The sequence below is a fragment of the Linepithema humile genome, chromosome 5 (assembly GCF_040581485.1).
Source record: "Linepithema humile isolate Giens D197 chromosome 5, Lhum_UNIL_v1.0, whole genome shotgun sequence".
NCBI lineage: Eukaryota > Metazoa > Arthropoda > Insecta > Hymenoptera > Formicidae > Linepithema > Linepithema humile.
This window is the reverse complement of record NC_090132.1, coordinates 23,878,479-23,898,612: the sequence shown is the minus strand read 5'-3', so window position 1 is coordinate 23,898,612 and position 20,134 is coordinate 23,878,479. Positions and strand designations below refer to the sequence as shown.

The window sequence follows — 20,134 nt, the reverse complement described above, 5'->3', positions numbered from 1 at the left end:
TGCTTCGGAGAGCGGCATGTTCTTTGCAAACGATTTCCATGTAGCTTCTCTATCACCGACGCAAAAAGAAGAACTAAATATTGCACTCAATATTGCGGCTAATTACGTTTTGAGCTTCATCGATCTTCTCCAAGTTTTCCAATATTTACCCAAATAAAGTAAACAGTCAATCTCATATTTTTACACGCCATGAATTAAGTATGATTAAGTAAGTTTTAAAAAAGATTTATTTTAGAAGACTATCTAAAATAGTCAAGACAATAACCCAAAATTAGTAAAAAGTAAAATAAATGTAAACTTAAGTAATAATTTACGTAAATAAAATATAAATTCATAAGAACAAGTAATTATCAACTACGTGAAAATTCACGTCACATTCTCGATTGGAACGTTAGCAGATAGGAACCAAATCATCTCCGAAAGAACACACGTTGCTCTCAATTAAAACGAATATAGTAGCCGATAATTATCGGCTACAGTCGGCCCGCGAATCCAACGAATAGATTTAATAAAATGTCTCATATTTCATAAGAAATTTTGTCCGCCCCCTTCCTACCCTATCTTATCTTTCTCTTTAATCCTGTCTTCTTCTTGCCCTCAGCCCCCTTTTACTTTCCTCTCTTTCTTCTCACAAATGATTAATACAGCCACTGGCGCGCAGCGAGTTTACTGCCTTCCTGCTGCGGCCACCTACGGTTCTCTCTTCCTTCGCCTGCTCGTTTCGTTCTACCTATAGCACCTACATCTTCTCGTCATCTTCTGTCTTCGTTCTTCGTTTACGAGCGACCGACCTTTACCAATGCGGCAGAGACTACGCCCGTCGCATTGCGATATAGCAACGCAGCCTCGCAAGCACGCCCAGGGTATTTCCGCAGGATGCCAATCATCGCTTCCGATTGCAAATCAATCATGGGAAACAAACATGCGATTCTTCGAATCTTTTTAGTTTTAAAGAGAATACTAATTAATAATCGCAAAATTCTAATACTAATAATGCGTAAAATTGATGCCTATATTTTAATCTAGCGTCTATGTAATAGACTAACGCAAACAATTTAATAACGTATATTTGCGTTTTTATACAAGCGTAATCACTAATTATAATGAGTATGTCACGGTACGTGAGAAGAGAGAAATATAATTGCAAAAACGATTATGGTCTTTTTTGCGCCTCGGAAGATGCCGGTCGATTTCATGCTTTTCACAATAGTAAACGCATGAGCGAGAACGCGTCCCCAGCAGTCGAGACCTTTTTTTTATTTTCCCGCTGTCAATCACCGCGCAAAGCCGGATAACTTTCACCGAAACACACTTGATAAGCCTGAAGGTATCAGGGGAATCAGCGAGGGTGCGGAGAATCGATACGGCATCTCATGACAGGTTCCGGAAAGGAAGAAATCGAGATCGGGTCGATCTACTCCGAGGTATCCTTGGAATCCATCGTATTCGAACAAATCGCACGGATCGGCTATATAATGGAGCCATTACACCGTCTGCCATCACTCGGAAAAGGGCTGATCGGATTTTTCCGCTTCGGAAAACTGTCGCTCTTAAATTACGATAGATCCGAGTGTTAACAAAAAGTCTAGATTTTTTTTAGATAAATATAAAACACGAAGAAGAATTTCCAATCACATTACTTGTCTTTGTCTTGATAATTTAGCATAATATTCAGTATCGATCCAAAAATTAAAATAATTCAAAAAATATTTCAATATTGCTTAATTGCTTTTACTCTTTCGACCTAGTTTCAATTATACGATGTACCTTTTTATTTATGGAATCCACAGTAAAGAAATAGTTTCCGAAAAAAGATCAAATTTCGCAAGCATATATATCCTTTTATTGGAACGCTGATCCATTTCGCAATTGTGACTAATATATAAATTTTTTGTATCTCTTTTCGTTCAGATATCTGTCATGCCAAAGTATGGTACAGATCTCTCCGGTTTTTATCTTAATTATGCATGCCGGTATTAATTATCATAAATCATACGAGATGGATTTAGAGCCCGCGATCAGATTTACATACGGATTTACATACATATTCAATATCGCGCTGCATTTATCGAAGCAAAAATATCTGAAATATTCAAAAGCAAGCTTGTAACTGCGCACAACAAACTGTCAAGATTTCGTAATTAGTGAAACTGAAACACATTCAAGATATAAAATCACGATAAAATCTTTCTTCATTGCGTAAAGTAAAAAAAGAGAACCAAAAAAACTTGATTTTAACATATTGTCTCGTAATTCTTTTCGATTTGATATATGACTTTCTTTTAATCAAAGGCAAATGGTGAAAAAAATATAGTTGATTGATATTGCATTCCATTCTTTTAACGTAGATAACTGCAATGTTATTTATCGATTACTACTTGATTGACATCAACGTGCTAGTTACGTTCTCCAATCTAAACGTAGTAATCTAGGAGTAAACGCTTAATTAAATGAATGTCCGTGAGCAATGAACTGTAATGTTGATTTCCAAATCGGATATCAGGTATAACAGGATTCTTTCCGGCCCCCCAGTCAAACTCACATTGAATCGTTTAATATACGGCGCTGTACACTATCTACCGTCTCGTACTAAATCGCTCAAATGAAACGAAATGAAAAGAGTAGCGGGATGCCGACGACGGAAGAAAAACCCCGTTGATAGGCTATTAAGCTAGTCAACACCCCACAGAGTTACGGCATCTTGCGTGGCTGTCTACCTGTTAATTACAACCCGAACAATATCTAACGCTCGCTATCGTATCCAATACCTAACGAAGCAGTTAAAAGCAACATATATCATCATCTTTTTTCTCGCGATATTCTTTGACAGGTACTACCGCAATAATTAAAAGCTATTAAGCACGCTAACAAAAGTATCTCAAGCAAAAAACTCTCAATAAAATTTACGAATAGATCTTTTTGTAACAAAAAAAAATAACGCCTTTTAATAAAAACGCATTTTATAAAATTAAATTATAATACATTAGCAAACCAAACTACATGATAGCCGAACGTTCTGTAGATTAATGAACAAACGAAGGATTTTAATACGAGAAATTATTGTGATACTTTTGAATAAAAATAATTAATGGTTTCTAAAATGGCTCAATTACTTTATAAGCGTTCTATGAATACAAATTATCATTACATATTTTTCTGTGTATGCGGTTCTGTTGCCATAAAAATTTGTCTCGTTATAATTGAAACGAGAAGAAATTACTGATAATTACTAGTTCCACGGCGACGTTGCTAGAAAATAGACAACAGGTGCATTGTACGAGCATTGGCGCTCTCGCGCGAGAGAGAAGCACGCCGCTAACGGTAACGATAATAAGCGGCAACAATAACGCGTAATTATAGTTATTACCGCTGTTATTACTATTATCGTGCATCATCGTTATTAGCCGCGTCGGTGCATCGGTTGTGGGCGGACTAGCGAGATAACCGACGACGCGGGATGCGCTCCGACAATGTGAAAAGATGCACTTTATGCGCGGGATTTATGTATGCGCGATGTAATCGGTTTGTTTTAACCGGGGAAAACGGTGCGACGACGCGCGGAGAAATCTATCGCCAGCGAAATCGTTCCGCGTTGGATGGAAATTAATTTCCACGGAGTATATACACTTAATTAATAGTTGATCATATAACTAGATATTGCATAACTTTAATACTGCGAAAGTTACGGAAACGTCGCTCAAACATTTTACTATTATTCATACAAAAAGCATTGTCAAACACCGTTAAGTAAAAACTAAATGACTATCAACGTAATCCTGTCTCTTTATGAGGCCATAATATTGCAATATAATTATATAACGCAGACTTGCAATATAAACATAAAATTTCTCATTCTACTTGATATCGAATTGAAACCAGCTTGAAGCTCCATAAGAAAACATGTAAAATATGTTAAAATGGGTGGAACAAAAACAACCGCGAATAAAGGCTATTAGAGACTGACAATCACCGGACATTATTAAATTCTGTCCTACTTATGGTCGGTTAACCAGCTGTAATAAAATTCGATAAAACGCCGTCTCATCTCGGAGGACAATGTCGATTAATTGGCAGACTTTCGCGGTAAGTTTGCCGATAAAAAGTGGAGCGGCGCGAATTGTAAAATGACCGATGCCGGGAACCAAGGATGAAAAAAGCCCGTGTCGAAACACTCAAAACCCCCAACGGTAATTAACCGCGGACCCGAGAGCGAGCGTTGCAAGGTGAACGATGAATTTATTACAAGCTTAATTGTAAGCGTAATTTAAATTACGAGCGGGAATTATAGTACGCACTGCCGTGACGACGTCAATGTTTTTCAACGCAAACACCAATTGTCGAGACGTGAAGAAGTGGAAAGTATCGCGATCGCGATGTGTGTTGCTCGTGGAAAAATCAAAAGCGCGGACCACATCACAACGGAGACATGTAATTACGAAAGGAAACGTCGACCGGTGCTGTTATTACTCGTAACTCGAACAGAGACGTGATTATACAAGAACAATGCAATAAATTCGTTCCTAGCAGATGCGATGAAACGACCATTCGCTCCGCGTTTCTTCAATAACGTGGCGCGGCCATTTCAATCGCGAACTCTTACGAAGCTGTTTTCAGAGCTGAAGATAATAACGCGAGCAAGAAGGACGCGTCGATGAGTGTATACGCCTCCGTGCGTCGATAATGAAAACGGGGTTAATTGCGGCGGTAAAACGTTGGTCTACATCGCAAATCTTCCGCTAAAAGAAACGATCGTAAACTACGGATAAACGCAAGTGGTCTTTTAAACGAAACAATAAAGAATTGAAATTCCTGAAGATTCGCGCGCGCGCAATATTCTACGCGTTATTCTACGCGAATAATGTCCGAAGCAAACTATGCAAAGTTATGTGAAGATAAGCCACAGAATGATCAAAGATTTTCAGAGTAACTCCGGCTGAATTCTATCGTTCCCCGAGCGCATCCCGTAAACATTCCGTTACACTCGTGCATACTTTAATATCCTGCGGCGATGCTCTGTCGCGCTCCACCGCATTATTTTACCTCACTTTAGTCGAGCTTATTTCAGTTTTCCGGAACTTAGGTGAAATCTACTAAAGTCAATGATAAAGCTCTGGCAGATCGTAAATTCCCCAACCGCCTGTAAAATTCGCGGCGCGACGCTTACGAGGGCACGTAATGACAACAAGTTATAAACGAGCGGATCGTGCGAGTTAGCGGAGAGATATTAGAAACGGGCGCGCAGTTTCTTGGCTCCGGAGATCTAGCTGCGCTTAAAACGGCTCTCTCTCTCTCTCTCTTTCTCTCTCTCTCTCTCTCTCTCTCTCTGCGTGCGCGCGCGCGCCGGTTCCACTATACTGGTAGTCGTAATAATAAAGCGTCTCCGCGCGGTATACAGCCCGATAATAAGTTCCTGGTTTACGGTTCATCGGCAGGTTATCCCCCGGGTGGATCGGCCTACCGTCGGACTAAAATGACCGTCTCGTGCACGGCTCGATTTCCAGCCTCCATGCACGACGCGAGACGACGACGAACGAGAGCCCGACTGCCTCTGCCGTGTCTGCTTTGCCTGCTCGCTCGCTTATACCTTTCTATTCCTGCCTCTGCCTCTTTTTCACCACCGTAGCGCACCGCGCCGTATCGGTACGCCTGCACGCTCACCCTTTCACCTAGAGGCGTGGTGCGCGCGATATCGCGCTCCTGCGGGCGCAATTACGACGCCGCCGGGGAAAATGTAAAGTAACGACCACCGACGTACGTCGATCTTCGCCTTCGGGCGGATTAATCGCTCCTCGGGGCAATCGACTCTATTGTAACGGGGCGTGTCCCGTGAGTTTCTTAGCACGAAAGATCGCTAACGCGAGTTGGCGAAAAGATGCGATAGAGCAATAGTAATAGTGATAAATGATTACGCTTACTGCAGAATCGATTCATATAGAATTCTAACATAAAGCACAAAATGCACATTAGTCAGACAAAAAGTCAGAAAAAAATAATGTCAGATTTTATTAAAATAGCAGATATCATTAAAATAAAAAATAATTTCAGCAAAAAAATTGGCGAAAAAAAAGTATCGAACATAATTTATCTTAAATGCAGAAGAAAGAAGAAAGAATGAATCTCGAATATTTGTCTATGATAAATTTCTAACATTTGAAATTGCACGTACATACATAAGAATTCTGAATAGAAATCAATGTTGCAATGAGGAAGTTAAATCAAATCAATCAAAGGTTTTCGTGATATATACCTATGCGTCATACATATGCGTTGCAGCGAGTATGAGTTTAGCTCAAAATTACGGGACGAAGAATTGATGTCGATATGGGTCGCCGCCTCGAGACATTGCACTCGCGCGAAGTTGCGAGGCAACGTGCGATTAGCAAATTATCCCCCGCAGCATTGACCTACAAGCAAGCCCGTTCGCGTTGCTGCCTAGCTCTACTTTGCCTATCAATTTGTGGAATACGCGTTACGCTCATTCATCCACCGCGGGCGGCCTCGCCTTTCACCTGACGAGACGACGGTATCGCGGCCGCGGTTGCACACGCGTTGCAGTCGCACCATCGAGCGGCCACCGAAAGAATCCGAACTAACGACCCGCGCGTACGCGCCCCGGGCCGTCCCGAGTTAATTATTCCCTTCGTCCCTTCGACAAACCATGCATCTAGTTGCCACACTCTCATGGTTTTATGGATCGCCCGTATATCGCCAGCCTTAACCATTTGTCAATCTACGGACGTTAATTGCGCCCGAGCGCAGCTTTTTGCGACGCAAATGGCGCGCGTATCGGAAATGAATTTGTTATCTGCCGATGGACGCTGAGGTAACCGAATCGAACTGTGCAATTCGTGAAAAAATGGGACATGCATAAAATTTCGAGCACTTATTAGCTCAATCGCATTCAAGTCGACCGAAATGTCCTCGTGTGCGCGCAAATTATACGAAACGGCAAACAGATGTCTATCTCGCACGGTAATCCACTTAAAAATCGGTTAGTTCGGCTAAAAATTCTACGCGCAAAAACATTAACGACACACCCCGTCGTACGACCCGGCATTAGCGCAGAATCTCGGCTTCCTGTGGTTGATGGCGGGTCTCTAAATGCATATTACGCACGCTACGGGGTGTCCAAAAATTCCGCTACGGCAAAAAAAATTTTACGCAACACGCCCGATCCCGTATACAACTCATCCGCGAAGGATGTTACCCCGTATCCTTCATTAATCGCGACCGTACCTTTTAAACACAATATTGTTCGCGAGAAGGTGCGCCACGGTCCGCTCCAGTTGTCGGGGCAGTAACGAGCCGATTCTTTCCGGGCACACACGGTAGATAGGCACACACGTGTGCGCCGAGCCGTGCTCGAGGATTTCTCGGGCAAATATAATATACGAGTACGCGGAGCCCGCGGGGAGCAACGTCCACGGCGGAGACCATAATCTCGGTTGGAAGATGGTACCACACCCATGGGGGGTCGGTCGGGAGAGATAGCTCGACCACGTCGGCCCCGGACGAAGGACGACGAAGCTGAGCACGAAGGCGCCCAGCCAGTGCCACGGCAACGGATATAAGTGCTCTCCGGCCGACATGCCTCGCCCGACGAACGCGTAACCACCTTTCACCCGCGCGTATGTATTACACCGTAGATACATACGAGTGTGGAGGTCCTACCACGAGTACGCCGCGCCATGAATCGCGATTCGCGCCCGAGATAAGGGCGAGCAGAATGCATCTGCATTCACGGAGGAAAGCGCGCAACGTGATGAAATTCGATGCCGACCCGCTCGAAAATCCGAGAATTACTGCTCCAGAAATTCAATGTGTTCATCGTGCGGAAAATATTGAGGGAAATAACAATTTGTCGAAACCTCTTGAACTTTTAGGATTGAATTTCTTGACGTGGGGGTCTTGAATAAAATTTCTATCGCAATAAAATCAAAATTTGCAGTTTATCTTGTTATATATATTGTACTTATCATTTGCAATATAAAATATCTCAGTGATAAAAAATTTTTCTAAAGTTTAAGAAACATTGCATTTTGCAGAATTGCAATTTTTCAAAATTGACGTTTAACTAGTTAATATTTGCGGACATTAAAAAGCTGATTCGCACAACGCAAGTATAATAACAACCATCTTTCAGCCAAGTGGCTTGATGACTCTTTTTCTTGTATACAAATTACCCTTTTTACGAAATGAATAAAAGATAAAGAAATCAGGACGGTTTTCTTTTTGCCCAATTAAAAGGCGGCGCAGATCGCAACCTCTACGAAGGAATAATAGGATACAATTTTTATTTTAATTAATATCACGGCGACCGAACATCAGACGCACAAAAATGATTTTCATATAACCCAAAAAGTTTTAAATGGGTTAGCATGCGTTATCGATACTTGCGCTTATAGGAACCGCGGTCGATCGACTTCCAAGAGGTTTCGTGCACACGATACTTGTCCGACCGGATCGTAAGAAGACTGAATGAAGAGGATCGCAAAGAAAGAGGACCACATAGAAGGCAGAAAAACGCCCGAGATCGAGTCAGAACCCTTTTATACGCACCGCGCGAGTCGAACAATGTCCATTCACCCATGCAGAACGTACTGTGCCAAATAGCTATGTAATAAGACCGGAATGAAACGATCGGAACACTGTCTTGAACCTGTCACCTTTCATAAATCTCGCATAACATCGACATTTCTTTTACATAATCAAATAAAAATAAGCGAAACTATACATTACTTTATTTTCACATGTGTAACATAGAGTCAGACAGTAAAGTGTTGTAAGTGCTTTAGCGTTTTCCTGATTATAAGAAACAAATAATTTGTGAATATAAAATTCTCGCTACTTAATTTTTTATATTTCTTGTGTTCATGTAGAAAACTTTGAACATTGTTAAAGTAAGTAGCTATCTGAAAAATTTTCGAATAAATCAACTTAAAATTGATCACGTTTAAACTTCCCAAATTGCTGCTATTAATTTCGTGCTCCCCCTAATATTTAGCGTTTGTGTCAGTGAACCGTTTAACATCCCTCGACCATTTCACTCTCCCGATCATTAAACCCTCTCGACGCTCTCGGCGTGCTTGAAAAAGTCTTGTATTCAGCGTCATTTTTGCCGGCGTATTTAATGGATTAAGTGCTGCCAAGGGAGCGTGTCGGAGGATATCGGCCAATTTAAATTCCGCTTGAACAACGCATCAACTTAAGTGGGTTACCACACGACGATCGATACGTCAACATGCACGTAGAGTACGATCGATCGAGTTTCGTGTATCTCTCGCCAACCGGTAACGAGTTCGCTGTATGACTGGCATCGGGCTCGTAGTAGTTGTCGGACCGGATCTCACGACGACGAACCCCATGTGAAATAATGGCGTGAAAAATGGTTCCGACAACCGGATAAGCGTGTAAGAGGCTTTTCTCAAACGTTCGCGTTGAATTTACGTACGTCGACGTTTTTCTTGTAGATCATAGATCACGAATTCCCGCGACGTTTTCGGTGTGGATTACTCTCAGTCAGAAAAGAAAACTGGAAACTATTAGCTTCTCGATTATGCTTGTATAAAGCTTCAATCCGATTTTTCTTACTAAGAATAAGATTCTTTTCATTTTTCGAACCAATCTTTCTTCTCTAAAAAGTAAATTAAGATCCGACAGAGTTCAAATAATTATCTCAAAATTGCTCTCACATGAATTAAAATAAACATTATTTTATTGAAATTTGTAGAATTTATATTTAAATCTATAGTTTCATTTAATACAACACATTAAAATATATACAAGATGGTTATTTTCCTCAAAATTCGAAAAATCTGTTATTAACATTGCGATAGAAGCTTCTGCGACACTTGGTTTACATTCAAAACAAGAAGAATCCTAGAAAACATTACTATATGGTGCATTTCCAAATAATCAAACTACTCAATAAATCAGAGATCTAAATCTCACTCCTTTTCCTTTTCCTGTTCAAACTCATCGAGCGCAGTAGCTTGTTCAGTAGTGAAAGGTCCGATCGATTATCAGCGATCGTAGATCGCGCGAAGTTCACAGATGGCAAAAAGGGATCTCCGCGCTGTGATTAGACTTTAACGAGCGACGGAGAGAAATCAGGAAAAGAGATATCAAGAAAGGCGCTTGATGAATGGTTCCGATCGGACCTTATAAGAAGCGGTTAATCTCAGAAGGAAGAACGGATCCTACGGGCTTTGCAAGATTTATCGTTTCATCTCGGGAGCGCCGCGAACCTCGCTCGTCTTTATCTATTTTTCCCCCTTGCAACCTCATACCCCTTTTTCCGATGATAAAAGAAAGAAGCAGCGGAAATTGGCTTTTCCAATTCGTATCTTGTCCCAGTCTGTCTCAGCCGCGAGATGCAAATTCCGCGAACGTAAAAAACGATCGATTAAAAATTGATTCGATACGCGCGTATCACGAAAGTGATACGCGAAAAAAAAGGAAAAGGGATATACTTCAAATTTTCGGACAAGCGGATTAAAACGATTATCAATTTCTAAAGTAGATGACGCGCGTGTTCTGGAATTTTTTCCGGTGCATATCGGCCCGTCCACTCAACCGTGAACGACGTCACAGCGACGGCTCTCCTTTTTCATTTCTCGTCTCGGCAGAAGAAAAAGGATTAATGGCCTCATAGCATGACACCATAGCGAGATAAGATCGCGGGCTTCCTTTAACCGTCGAGCTGCCGAGCGTCGGCGATCATATCGGCGACATCCGAATCGCATCGTGTATCTCCTAAAGCAGCACGTGAGACGGGCTTTTATCGATTCATGATTGTGCTCGGATGAGTTTCTCCGCTTGCTGCGCCTTGAAAAGACGCTCTACTGCATACTTCATTCTCTTTTATGAGTATGTTCATTTTACGCGTGGTTTGGCATTCATAATCATTTCTGAATTCAAAATATTATCCGCAATTATAAAAAATTTAAAAGCAAACAATTTTAGAAACTAATATTTTATACGATAATTAATAAAAAATTCAGAATTCCTAATATTCGAATATTCGAAAAAAATTTTACAAGAGTCAAATTACAGAAGTGTAATATTTTGAAAAACAAAGATTGCTATAATTTAAAGTAGCTGAAAATTGTTTGGACATTATTTTGTATATTTTAATAATATTATATTCATTATTCAAACAATATCTTTTTTTGATGCCGTTAGACGTCATATATTCGATAAATTTTATATTTGCGACGTCTTTTACTATTATAAATTCATGATAAAGACGAGGAAAAAATATCTTACATGCAATATGCCGAACTCCCGGGAGCAATTTCGCGGATATACGTGCAGCAGAGTGTGCAAAAAATGTCGTAGATTGAATACCTGAGAAGACAGTAAACCGCGCGCGGTCGCAACGACTGCGTCTCCCGCGGAGGAAAATCGGAATTTCACGGGCGCGAGCTCAGCGTAAGATCTACCCATAAAAACCTATCATACACTCTCGCACGGGATAAAGGAGATATATGTATATATAAGACGCAAGAGAGAATAGCTTGAAACTCACAATATGGAGAAGACACCGCCGCCGGGGGAGCATTAAAAAGAATAGACGCTATCGCACATTTTCCTCGCGCGTTACCTTCACCGTCGAACGAACTGCTCACAAAAGCGGAGCGATCCCTATTTTATTCCGAACGCAAGACGTATGCACATTCGACTTTGCCGGAAGCCGCCGCCTCGCGGATGCATAAATTCGATAAGACCACCCGTTAGTGACAGCGCAGCGTGGTAACGCTTCTAAAGATCGCAAAGAAGAGAAAGAGGAGGAGAAGAAGAAGAAGAAGAGAGAAAATGAATCTCGCGAATAATCTCGCCTTTTTTTGCCCATATTGCCTCCCTTTCCTTAGGATCTCCTTTTCTCTATTTTCGGCTTTTTCTCCCGCTTATACATTTAATTTCATCGCGAGAGCCACCGAAAACTTCAAAGGTGGCCACGTGAATTTCATGTCTGCAGCACTTTCGCATGCAGCGCGGCAAAGCGCGCCGATAAAGCTTGTTATTATTGTTGTTTCAAATTGCTACTGTCGTACCATTACGATGCTAAATAAATCGTGAAGGACAGCTTGCTTCGGTTTACCGAGCGCAGCAGAAAGTGAATGAAAAAAGAAAGCGAGATTGATCTGTACTCACCGGTCGTTTCTGCGGCTCCGGACCCTGCCTGATGATCTCCAAGGGCGCAGGTATCGAGGGCTTGCCGAGATACCAATCCTCGCGCGGGTTATAATTGTCCAGCAGCTTCAACAGGCGCGGCACGTTGACGTAATTATCGTCATCGAAGTGGCAGAACCACCTGAAACACGCAATAAAGAAATATGATATAATGAATATGCTGTCCCATGTATGTGTAATTATCCTTATAAAAATCATATTTTTGATCAAATTCTTTAAGCTTTGTATATTTTTGTACAAAAGACACTGCGAGAAGCAGCAATTCTTAATGTGCAACAGTCGCTATTGCCCGAGTCATTAGGTGTATAAAGTACGTAATCTAATGAAATATGGAGAGAATGTCTCAGCAACGGCTATCGTCGCGAGAGACATTTATGTTATATATGTGCGATGAAATTCTATCCTCGCGGCAATCAGAGGTTTCTGTGAGCGCGACTCTGCATTTATTTATCGCTCGATTTCTCCGGCAACTTTTCTTCAGGGCCTTGTGCGCATAACAAATATTAATAAATTCTGAATTCCTCAAAGGATATGTCATCAATAAAATCCGGAATTAAAATCTAGGACTTTAGAACTATCCAGTATAGATACACATAATTATAAACAATAAAATATTATTACAATAGTAAATTTCCTAGCGTTATAATTTAAACTTGACTCTAAAAGAATCAATCGTTGTATGCCAGAAAAGTTAACTTTATGGTTTAATTATATTAATAAGGATACTTATCATACGATGAGTGTTTCATGTATCATTTCTTACGAAGTAGAAATTAATAATTCCATGGATACACCGGCCTCCGCTTATTCACCCATAGCACCTGCGGAACTTCTGTTCGCTGGAATTTCTCGATAACGAGGATGCCGCTAAGCACAGTGCTCAAATAAGAACATAGAGACAGTACGCTTTGCTTATATTCTCGCGGGATTAGTCGGTATCGCCGTACTTCCGCTTCTACGCTGCTGTTCATTTTGTGAAAGACACACAAAAAATAAGATCGCGCAGATGTAATGTATAATTTCAAACGTATGTAAAGCGTAAATTAATTAACGAGACAGCAATAATCTCAAAAAATATTTTCAAATATTGCAGCACCATTTTCCAATGTTACATCGGTCGTGGTTGCAGCAATCAGAATGATATCTCAGATCCCAGGTCGGATTTGAAATGTATTTTAGTTAAAGAGAACACGTTAATAAAGTAATTAATGAAATATAGCAGTAATCCCAAGACACACTTCTCAAAACACTCTGGCAAGAATTTCTCGCCGGATTGTAACTTTCGCCGACGGAAATCGCGGCAATCAAAGTAACATCCCTGTGAATACGAGCGCGACGCAATCGTACACAATTGCACCTTGTAACCCTTTCCTATCGAGGACTCTCCGCATTGCACCGGCGGTCGCGTAACTCAGAGTGAGGGAGCGCGTAAGATAGGCGAAATAAAATCTCTCTAACGAACGGTTCCGTGGCGTTGCCATTAGTGTGCTACCGGGTGCCCACGGGTGGTCGCTACGTACCTGCTCGCCCGGCATCGTTAATACACCTGAATTCCAGCTTAATGGCGTAGCCGGCTTACACCAGGAGGGAGCCTCAGCCGTTGCCGGGGACGTTGCTGTTCGTATATGCACGAGATCGTATCTCCTGCGTGAGCCCCAGAACGGTGTTTGCGATCGACGCTCAGTGCGTTCCACCCTTGTACTTTGGTACAAACCGAATCACTGCACGAGCCGCAATTATTGCGACAATACGACCGGCAAAAAGCGCATTCGAGTCGGAGAAATCGAAATAACGCTGTTCCGAGTGCTATTAACTCTAACAGAACACAAATTCTGTGTGCATAGTCTGTTACTTTTAATGCGAGAATGCGATCGCAAACTATCGTTATGTATCATTGCGCAGTTATTATATGATTTATGCCTGCACATGTGCAGCGATATTGTCATTAGAAAGTTACAAAATACATACATTATAAATATTTATAAATATTTTAATTATTTTTTTTAATATGCTAAGTATCTAAGATATTTTATAAGTATAGTATTGCGCAAAAAGCCACGTGACTGACGCAAGAACAAATAATTCTTACAATATTCTACTTTTAAATAATAATGTAACACATTTTTTACGATTTTAATTGTTTACGAATTTATTTGTATTATGGTGAATGTATCACATAAACATTTCTCGAACAAATACAATTTTAAAATTTAAATTGATATATTTCATCGACAATTAATGTATTATATTCGGAGATTTTTACAGAAGTTATAATAATAAATTCACATTATATAAAATACAAAAAATAATAAAAATATATAAACATACGTAAAAATATTAAAAAATTATATAAAAATTAAATGTTTGAAATTAAATTATAGTATAAATTGTCAGTATTTTTCTCTTTACAGAGAAGTCGATGATTATTTCATTAAATCGTTTTAGTAAATAAAATTAAGAATATATTTTATAAATTTAAAACATAGTACAAATAATAAAATTTATAATTATAGTTAGTAAATTAAAAAAATACAACTTTCTTTTCTATAAAACGTAGATTTATAATCATATTCATAATTTTATAAACATAAAACAAATAATTATACGTCAAAACTATATAGGTTACTTTTCTTGTATATATCTTTTAGTAAACTAAAATCGTCAAAATCAAGACTGCTATTACTGCTGATTGTGATGCTACTTATCATGACGCCATCATTTCTATTGTCAACTTCTGGGGAAGGATAAATCTATATAAACAATATTATAATATTCACATAAAAAAAGAAATTATGTAGTTTTGCTGTGATCATTATATTGTATATTTTTAATAAATTAAACGCGATTTGAAAAAGATGAAAAATTAATTATACATATTAACATCAATAAAACTTACTGCCATTTTGTTATTCAGCTTAGTTGGCTTGCCAAATGATGTTCATCTTTAATATGGTTATTGAAATGAGTTCTAATAGCAACAGATATGCTTCTGTGATAAATATTATACTCTACTTCAAAATCATGACTTTTGGTATGTATTCCCATATAGCCAACTCTGAAATGTATGTTTTTTTAATTGTTTTTTAGAATGCGAGTAAGTGATCTTTTGAACTTTTAGATAAAAATAAAACATTCTCATTACAAATAATGCATTTCACGCCAATGAATTAAAATGTGTAAAATATATTCTTGATGATCCGTGTAAATTTCGATATTTTTCTTACAAATTAAAAATTTTTTGATGCATTTTTTACATGTAAAGATTAGAAATTGAACATCTCGTTAACAATACATAACAATCTTTTAGTGACATAGACATTGTGTCCGTTTCAAGTGATGAAACGCGTTCTGACGAACCAATTTTGTCGTGTGTTTCTTGTGTATATTTCAATTTGTCTAAATGTATTTTTCTTGTATGAACATCCAGATAACCATTACTAGAGAAACATACATTGTTATGACAAATATTACACTCAACTACAAAATCACTTCTTTGTATCCAATATTTCTGTGACCAAACTCGAAGTATATGATTCTCCCGTTGTTCTTCAGAATGCGAATTCAAGTGATTTTCTGCAGATTCAGATGTAGACAGAACATTTGCATCACATATAATACATTGTGAATATAATTCGTTTGAATACTTGAAATACATCCATGGCCATTTTAGTTTTCTCTCTTCTTCGTAATTCCTAATTTTTTTATGATGTTTTGTTATATGTGTTTTAAAGTTTCCAAACAATATATAATTATATTGATTTTTGCAAAACTTGCACTGTGCTTTAAAATCTGGCAATTTTACATAATATTTCCATAGATGTTCTTTAGTTGCAATATTTAATGACATTGTGTCCGTTTCAAGTGATGAAACACGTTCTGACAAACCAACTGTGTCATGTGTTTCTCGCATATTTTTCAATTTGTCCGAATGTATTTTTCTTGTATGAACATCCAGATTTTTAACAGAAAGAGATAAGTTTTTATGACAAATATTACACTTTACTACAAAATCACTTCTTTGTGTCCAATATTTCTGTTGCCAAACTCGAAGTATATGATTCTCCCGTTGTTGTTCAGAATGCGAATTCAAGTGATTTTCTACGGATTCGGATGTAGACAGAACATTTGTATCACAGATAATACACTGTGAATATAATTCGTTTGAATACTTGAAATACATCCATAGCCATTTTAGTTTTCTCCCTTCTTCGTATTTCCAAATTTTTTTATGATGTTTTGTTATATGATTTTTAAAGCTTCTATAGTTTATATAACTATATTTATTTTCGCAAAATTTGCACTGTGCTTTAAAATCCGGTAATTTTACATAATATTTCCATAGATGCTCTTTAGTTGCAATATTTAATGATATTGTGTCCGTTTCAAGTGATGAAACGCGTTCTGACGAACCAACTTTGTCGTGTGTTTCTTGTGTATCTTTCGATTTGTCCAAATGTATTTTTCTTATATGAACATTCAGATAACCTTCAACAGAAAGACATACATTGTTATGACAAATATTACACTCCACTACAAAATCACTTCTTTGTATCCAATATTTCTGTGGCCAAACTCGAAGTATATAATTCTCCTGTTGTTCTTTAGAATGCAAACTCAGGTGATTTTCTGCAAATTCAGATGTAGACAGAACATTTGCATTACATATAATACACTGTGAATATAATTCGTTTGAATACTTGAAATACATCCATGGCCATTTTAGTTTTCTCCCTTCTTCGTATTTCCAAATTTTTTTATGATGTTTTGTTATATGTATTTTAAAGCTTCCATAGTTTAAATAATTATATTTATTTTCGCAAATTTTGCACTGTGCTTTAAAATCCGGTAATTTTACATAATATTTCCATAGATGCTCTTTAGTTGCAATATTTAATGATATTGTGTCCGTTTCAAGTGATGAAACGCGTTCTGACGAACCAACTTTGTCGTGTGTTTCTTGTGTATCTTTCAATTTGTCCAAATGTATTTTTCTTATATGAACATCCAGATAATCTTCAACAGAAAGACATACATTGTTATGACAAATATTACACTCCACTACAAAATCACTTCTTTGTATCCAATATTTCTGTGACCAAACTCGAAGTATATGATTCTCCCGTTGTTCTTCAGAATGCAAACTCAAGTGATTTTCTGCAGATTCAGATGTAGACAGAACATTTGCATTACATATAATACATTGTGAATATAATTCGTTTGAATACTTGAAATACATCCATGGCCATTTTAGTTTTCTCTCTTCTTCGTATTTCTTAATTTTTTTATGATGTTTTGTTATATGTGTTTTAAAGTTTCCACATTTTATATAACTATATTGATTTTTGCAAAACTTGCACTGTGCTTTAAAATCCGGCAGTTTTACATAATATTTCCACAGATGCTCTTTAGTTGCAATATTTAATGACATTGTGTCCGTTTCAAGTGATGAAACACGTTCTGACAAACCAACTGTGTCATGTGTTTCTCGCATATTTTTCAATTTGTCCGAATGCATTCTTGTTAAATGACCATCCAGATAACTTCGAACAGAAAAAGATAAGTTTTTATGACAAATATTACACTCAACTACAAAATCACTTCTTTGTATCCAATATTTCTGTGGCCAAACTCGAAGTATATGATTCTCCCGTTGTTCTTCAGAATGCGAACTCAAGTGATTTTCTGCAGATTCAGATGTCGACAGAACATTTGCATCACATATAATACATTGTGAATGCAATTTGTTTGAATACTTGAAATACATCCATGGCCATTTTAGTTTTCTCTCTTCTTCGTATTTCCAAATTTTTCTATGATGTTTATATATATGGGTTCTAAAGTTGTCAGCTTTTATATAACTATATTTATTTTTGCAAAACTTGCACTGTGCTTCAAAATCCGTCAGTTTTATATAATATTTCCATATATGCTTTCTATTTGCAATATTTAGTGACATCGTGTCCGTTTGAAGTGACTGGACGCGTGTAACTGAATACGATACAAGAATCTTTCTGTCGAAAAAGTATAAAGGAGAACGAAAGAAGACACATAATTTTCCACTTGAATGTAAATATTGAAACGTCGGTCAAATGTAAACCTAACAATTATCAAAACACACGGTAACATCTCATGCCGAGTATGTATAGTAATAACATCTCAACGAAAGAGACGTTACAGAATATTCTTTACACGAATATATGATTTTATGAGAAATAATGCACAGATAATTTATTATCTATCTGTGTATCAAATAAGATTATTTTCAAATTATGGCTGTGTATCAAGAAAAACGCATATTTTTCGAATTATTTATACTGCATTACATACAATTGATATACTGAAATAAATAGATATGATTGACGCAATAGATATGATTGCATAAAAAATTATTATGTGTATGCATTTAACCACCTGATTTATTTTCAGATATGGTATTCATTATCAATTATCGTCGACCCTTTACAAAATGCCTTGAATTATTGGTTTACATTTCGTATTACGTCATTCTATTCTTATTTGCTCAATAATAACAGTTTTTAATGCTTTAAATTTAATCTTAAATACTATATTAAAATGAAGATTATTTAATATTTTATATGTTTGAATATTTTTGTTAAAACGCACTTTGACATAGTTATTCGTCTGCGTATAAAAATAATTTCGACGTTTCTTATAAATGTGTAGTGTAGAATAATTCGAAAATAAATAATCAGATCGAATTTCTAGTAAGCATTTATATTAAACCAATAGAGTTGCGTCTTTGACATACTTCAGCAAAAATTTAAACAAAAAATTCGGAAATGTATCAAGATTCAAAGAAGATACTTTGAATATTTTCTATAAAACGCAAAATAATACCTGTATTAACTGCAAACCGTATAAATTATATGTAAAAATTAATGTTTAAGCAAAAGAGTCTACGTCGTTTGGTTTCTCTTTTAAATGAAAATTAAATAATTAACCTTCTCATGGTACGAATTGTCAAAGTATGCAACTTTCGCAATGACAACGATAGTATGAGGTAACGCGCATCGAGATAACCAATTAATATCATGAAAAAAAGGCAACAATAAAATTCTTTCATGTCTTTTAAGATAGGAATGACAGAAAAAAAACCGGAAAATTCTGGGTATACCTTATATCTCTCTGCACAATGTACATATATATTAGAATCTACCTGCAGTCGGGCAACGTATAAAGAAGGAAAAGAAGCCGAAAGAAGAAAACAAAGGTGTGAAATTTCTCTTATTTCTTTTCTGAGCAGGTAATGCAGAAAATGCGTGGCAAGAATATGTTTTACACAGCAAAGAAATGGCCTTACATGAATATGCAGGCGCACGCGCTCAGCTTTGCGGTTTATAATGAGCGAAACACAGCGCTGTATGTGCTCCTCTCTTAAAAAGCTAATAAGTATGGTACTGTAAATTAGTTGCACAAAGAAGAGCTTTTTCGATTACGTTCAAGTGTACGTAAAACAAGATTATAAAACGAAACGATACGGCGTAAGCACATTAGCATATTCTAAAAATTGCGTCTAATTTTTAAAATACCATTTTGTATTGCCCGAGAAAGTGTATTATGATTTATTCGGAAATAAATCGCACCAATGGCTTACGCGAGACACATCGACATTTAAAAGCTTTTAAGCTCCCTTCATCAATGCCGTCTCGTAAAATCGGGATGGCGTCTTCAGTTAAATATATTGCCTTCCAAAATATGATGCGAGCCGCAGAACCGGCAGAAAACAATTAAAGAAACGATTACATTATGTTTTCTTTCTCAATCGTAAATCGTGTACCGAACGATTTGGATATTCAATGAATCAAAAGATAAATCGTTCTTCATGTCGATTGACGAAACAGATCCATGTTCGAATATATGATTTCTATTAAGAGTAACGCCACAGCACTCATGTCATTAATAACAGATTCGAATGTCG

At 37.7% G+C, this 20,134-nt stretch overlaps 1 protein-coding gene and 1 long non-coding RNA gene across 2 annotated transcripts in view; both read right to left on the bottom strand.

Moving 5' to 3' along the window:
* The window catches only part of fng (Fringe glycosyltransferase), an 84,242-nt gene that overhangs the window by 31,746 nt on the left and 32,362 nt on the right, over positions 1 to 20,134 (bottom strand). Inside the window, exon 5 of the mRNA XM_012372107.2 lies at positions 12,157 to 12,316. Coding sequence (XP_012227530.1) covers positions 12,157 to 12,316 — 160 coding nt within the window. The remainder of the gene's footprint in view (positions 1 to 12,156; positions 12,317 to 20,134) is intronic.
* On the bottom strand, positions 12,327 to 18,914 carry LOC136999910 (uncharacterized). Its single transcript, XR_010890189.1, has 3 exons — positions 15,338 to 18,914; positions 15,092 to 15,250; positions 12,327 to 14,945 (listed from the first exon to the last, which is right to left on the bottom strand). It is a non-coding gene; the product is annotated as an uncharacterized lncRNA (long non-coding RNA).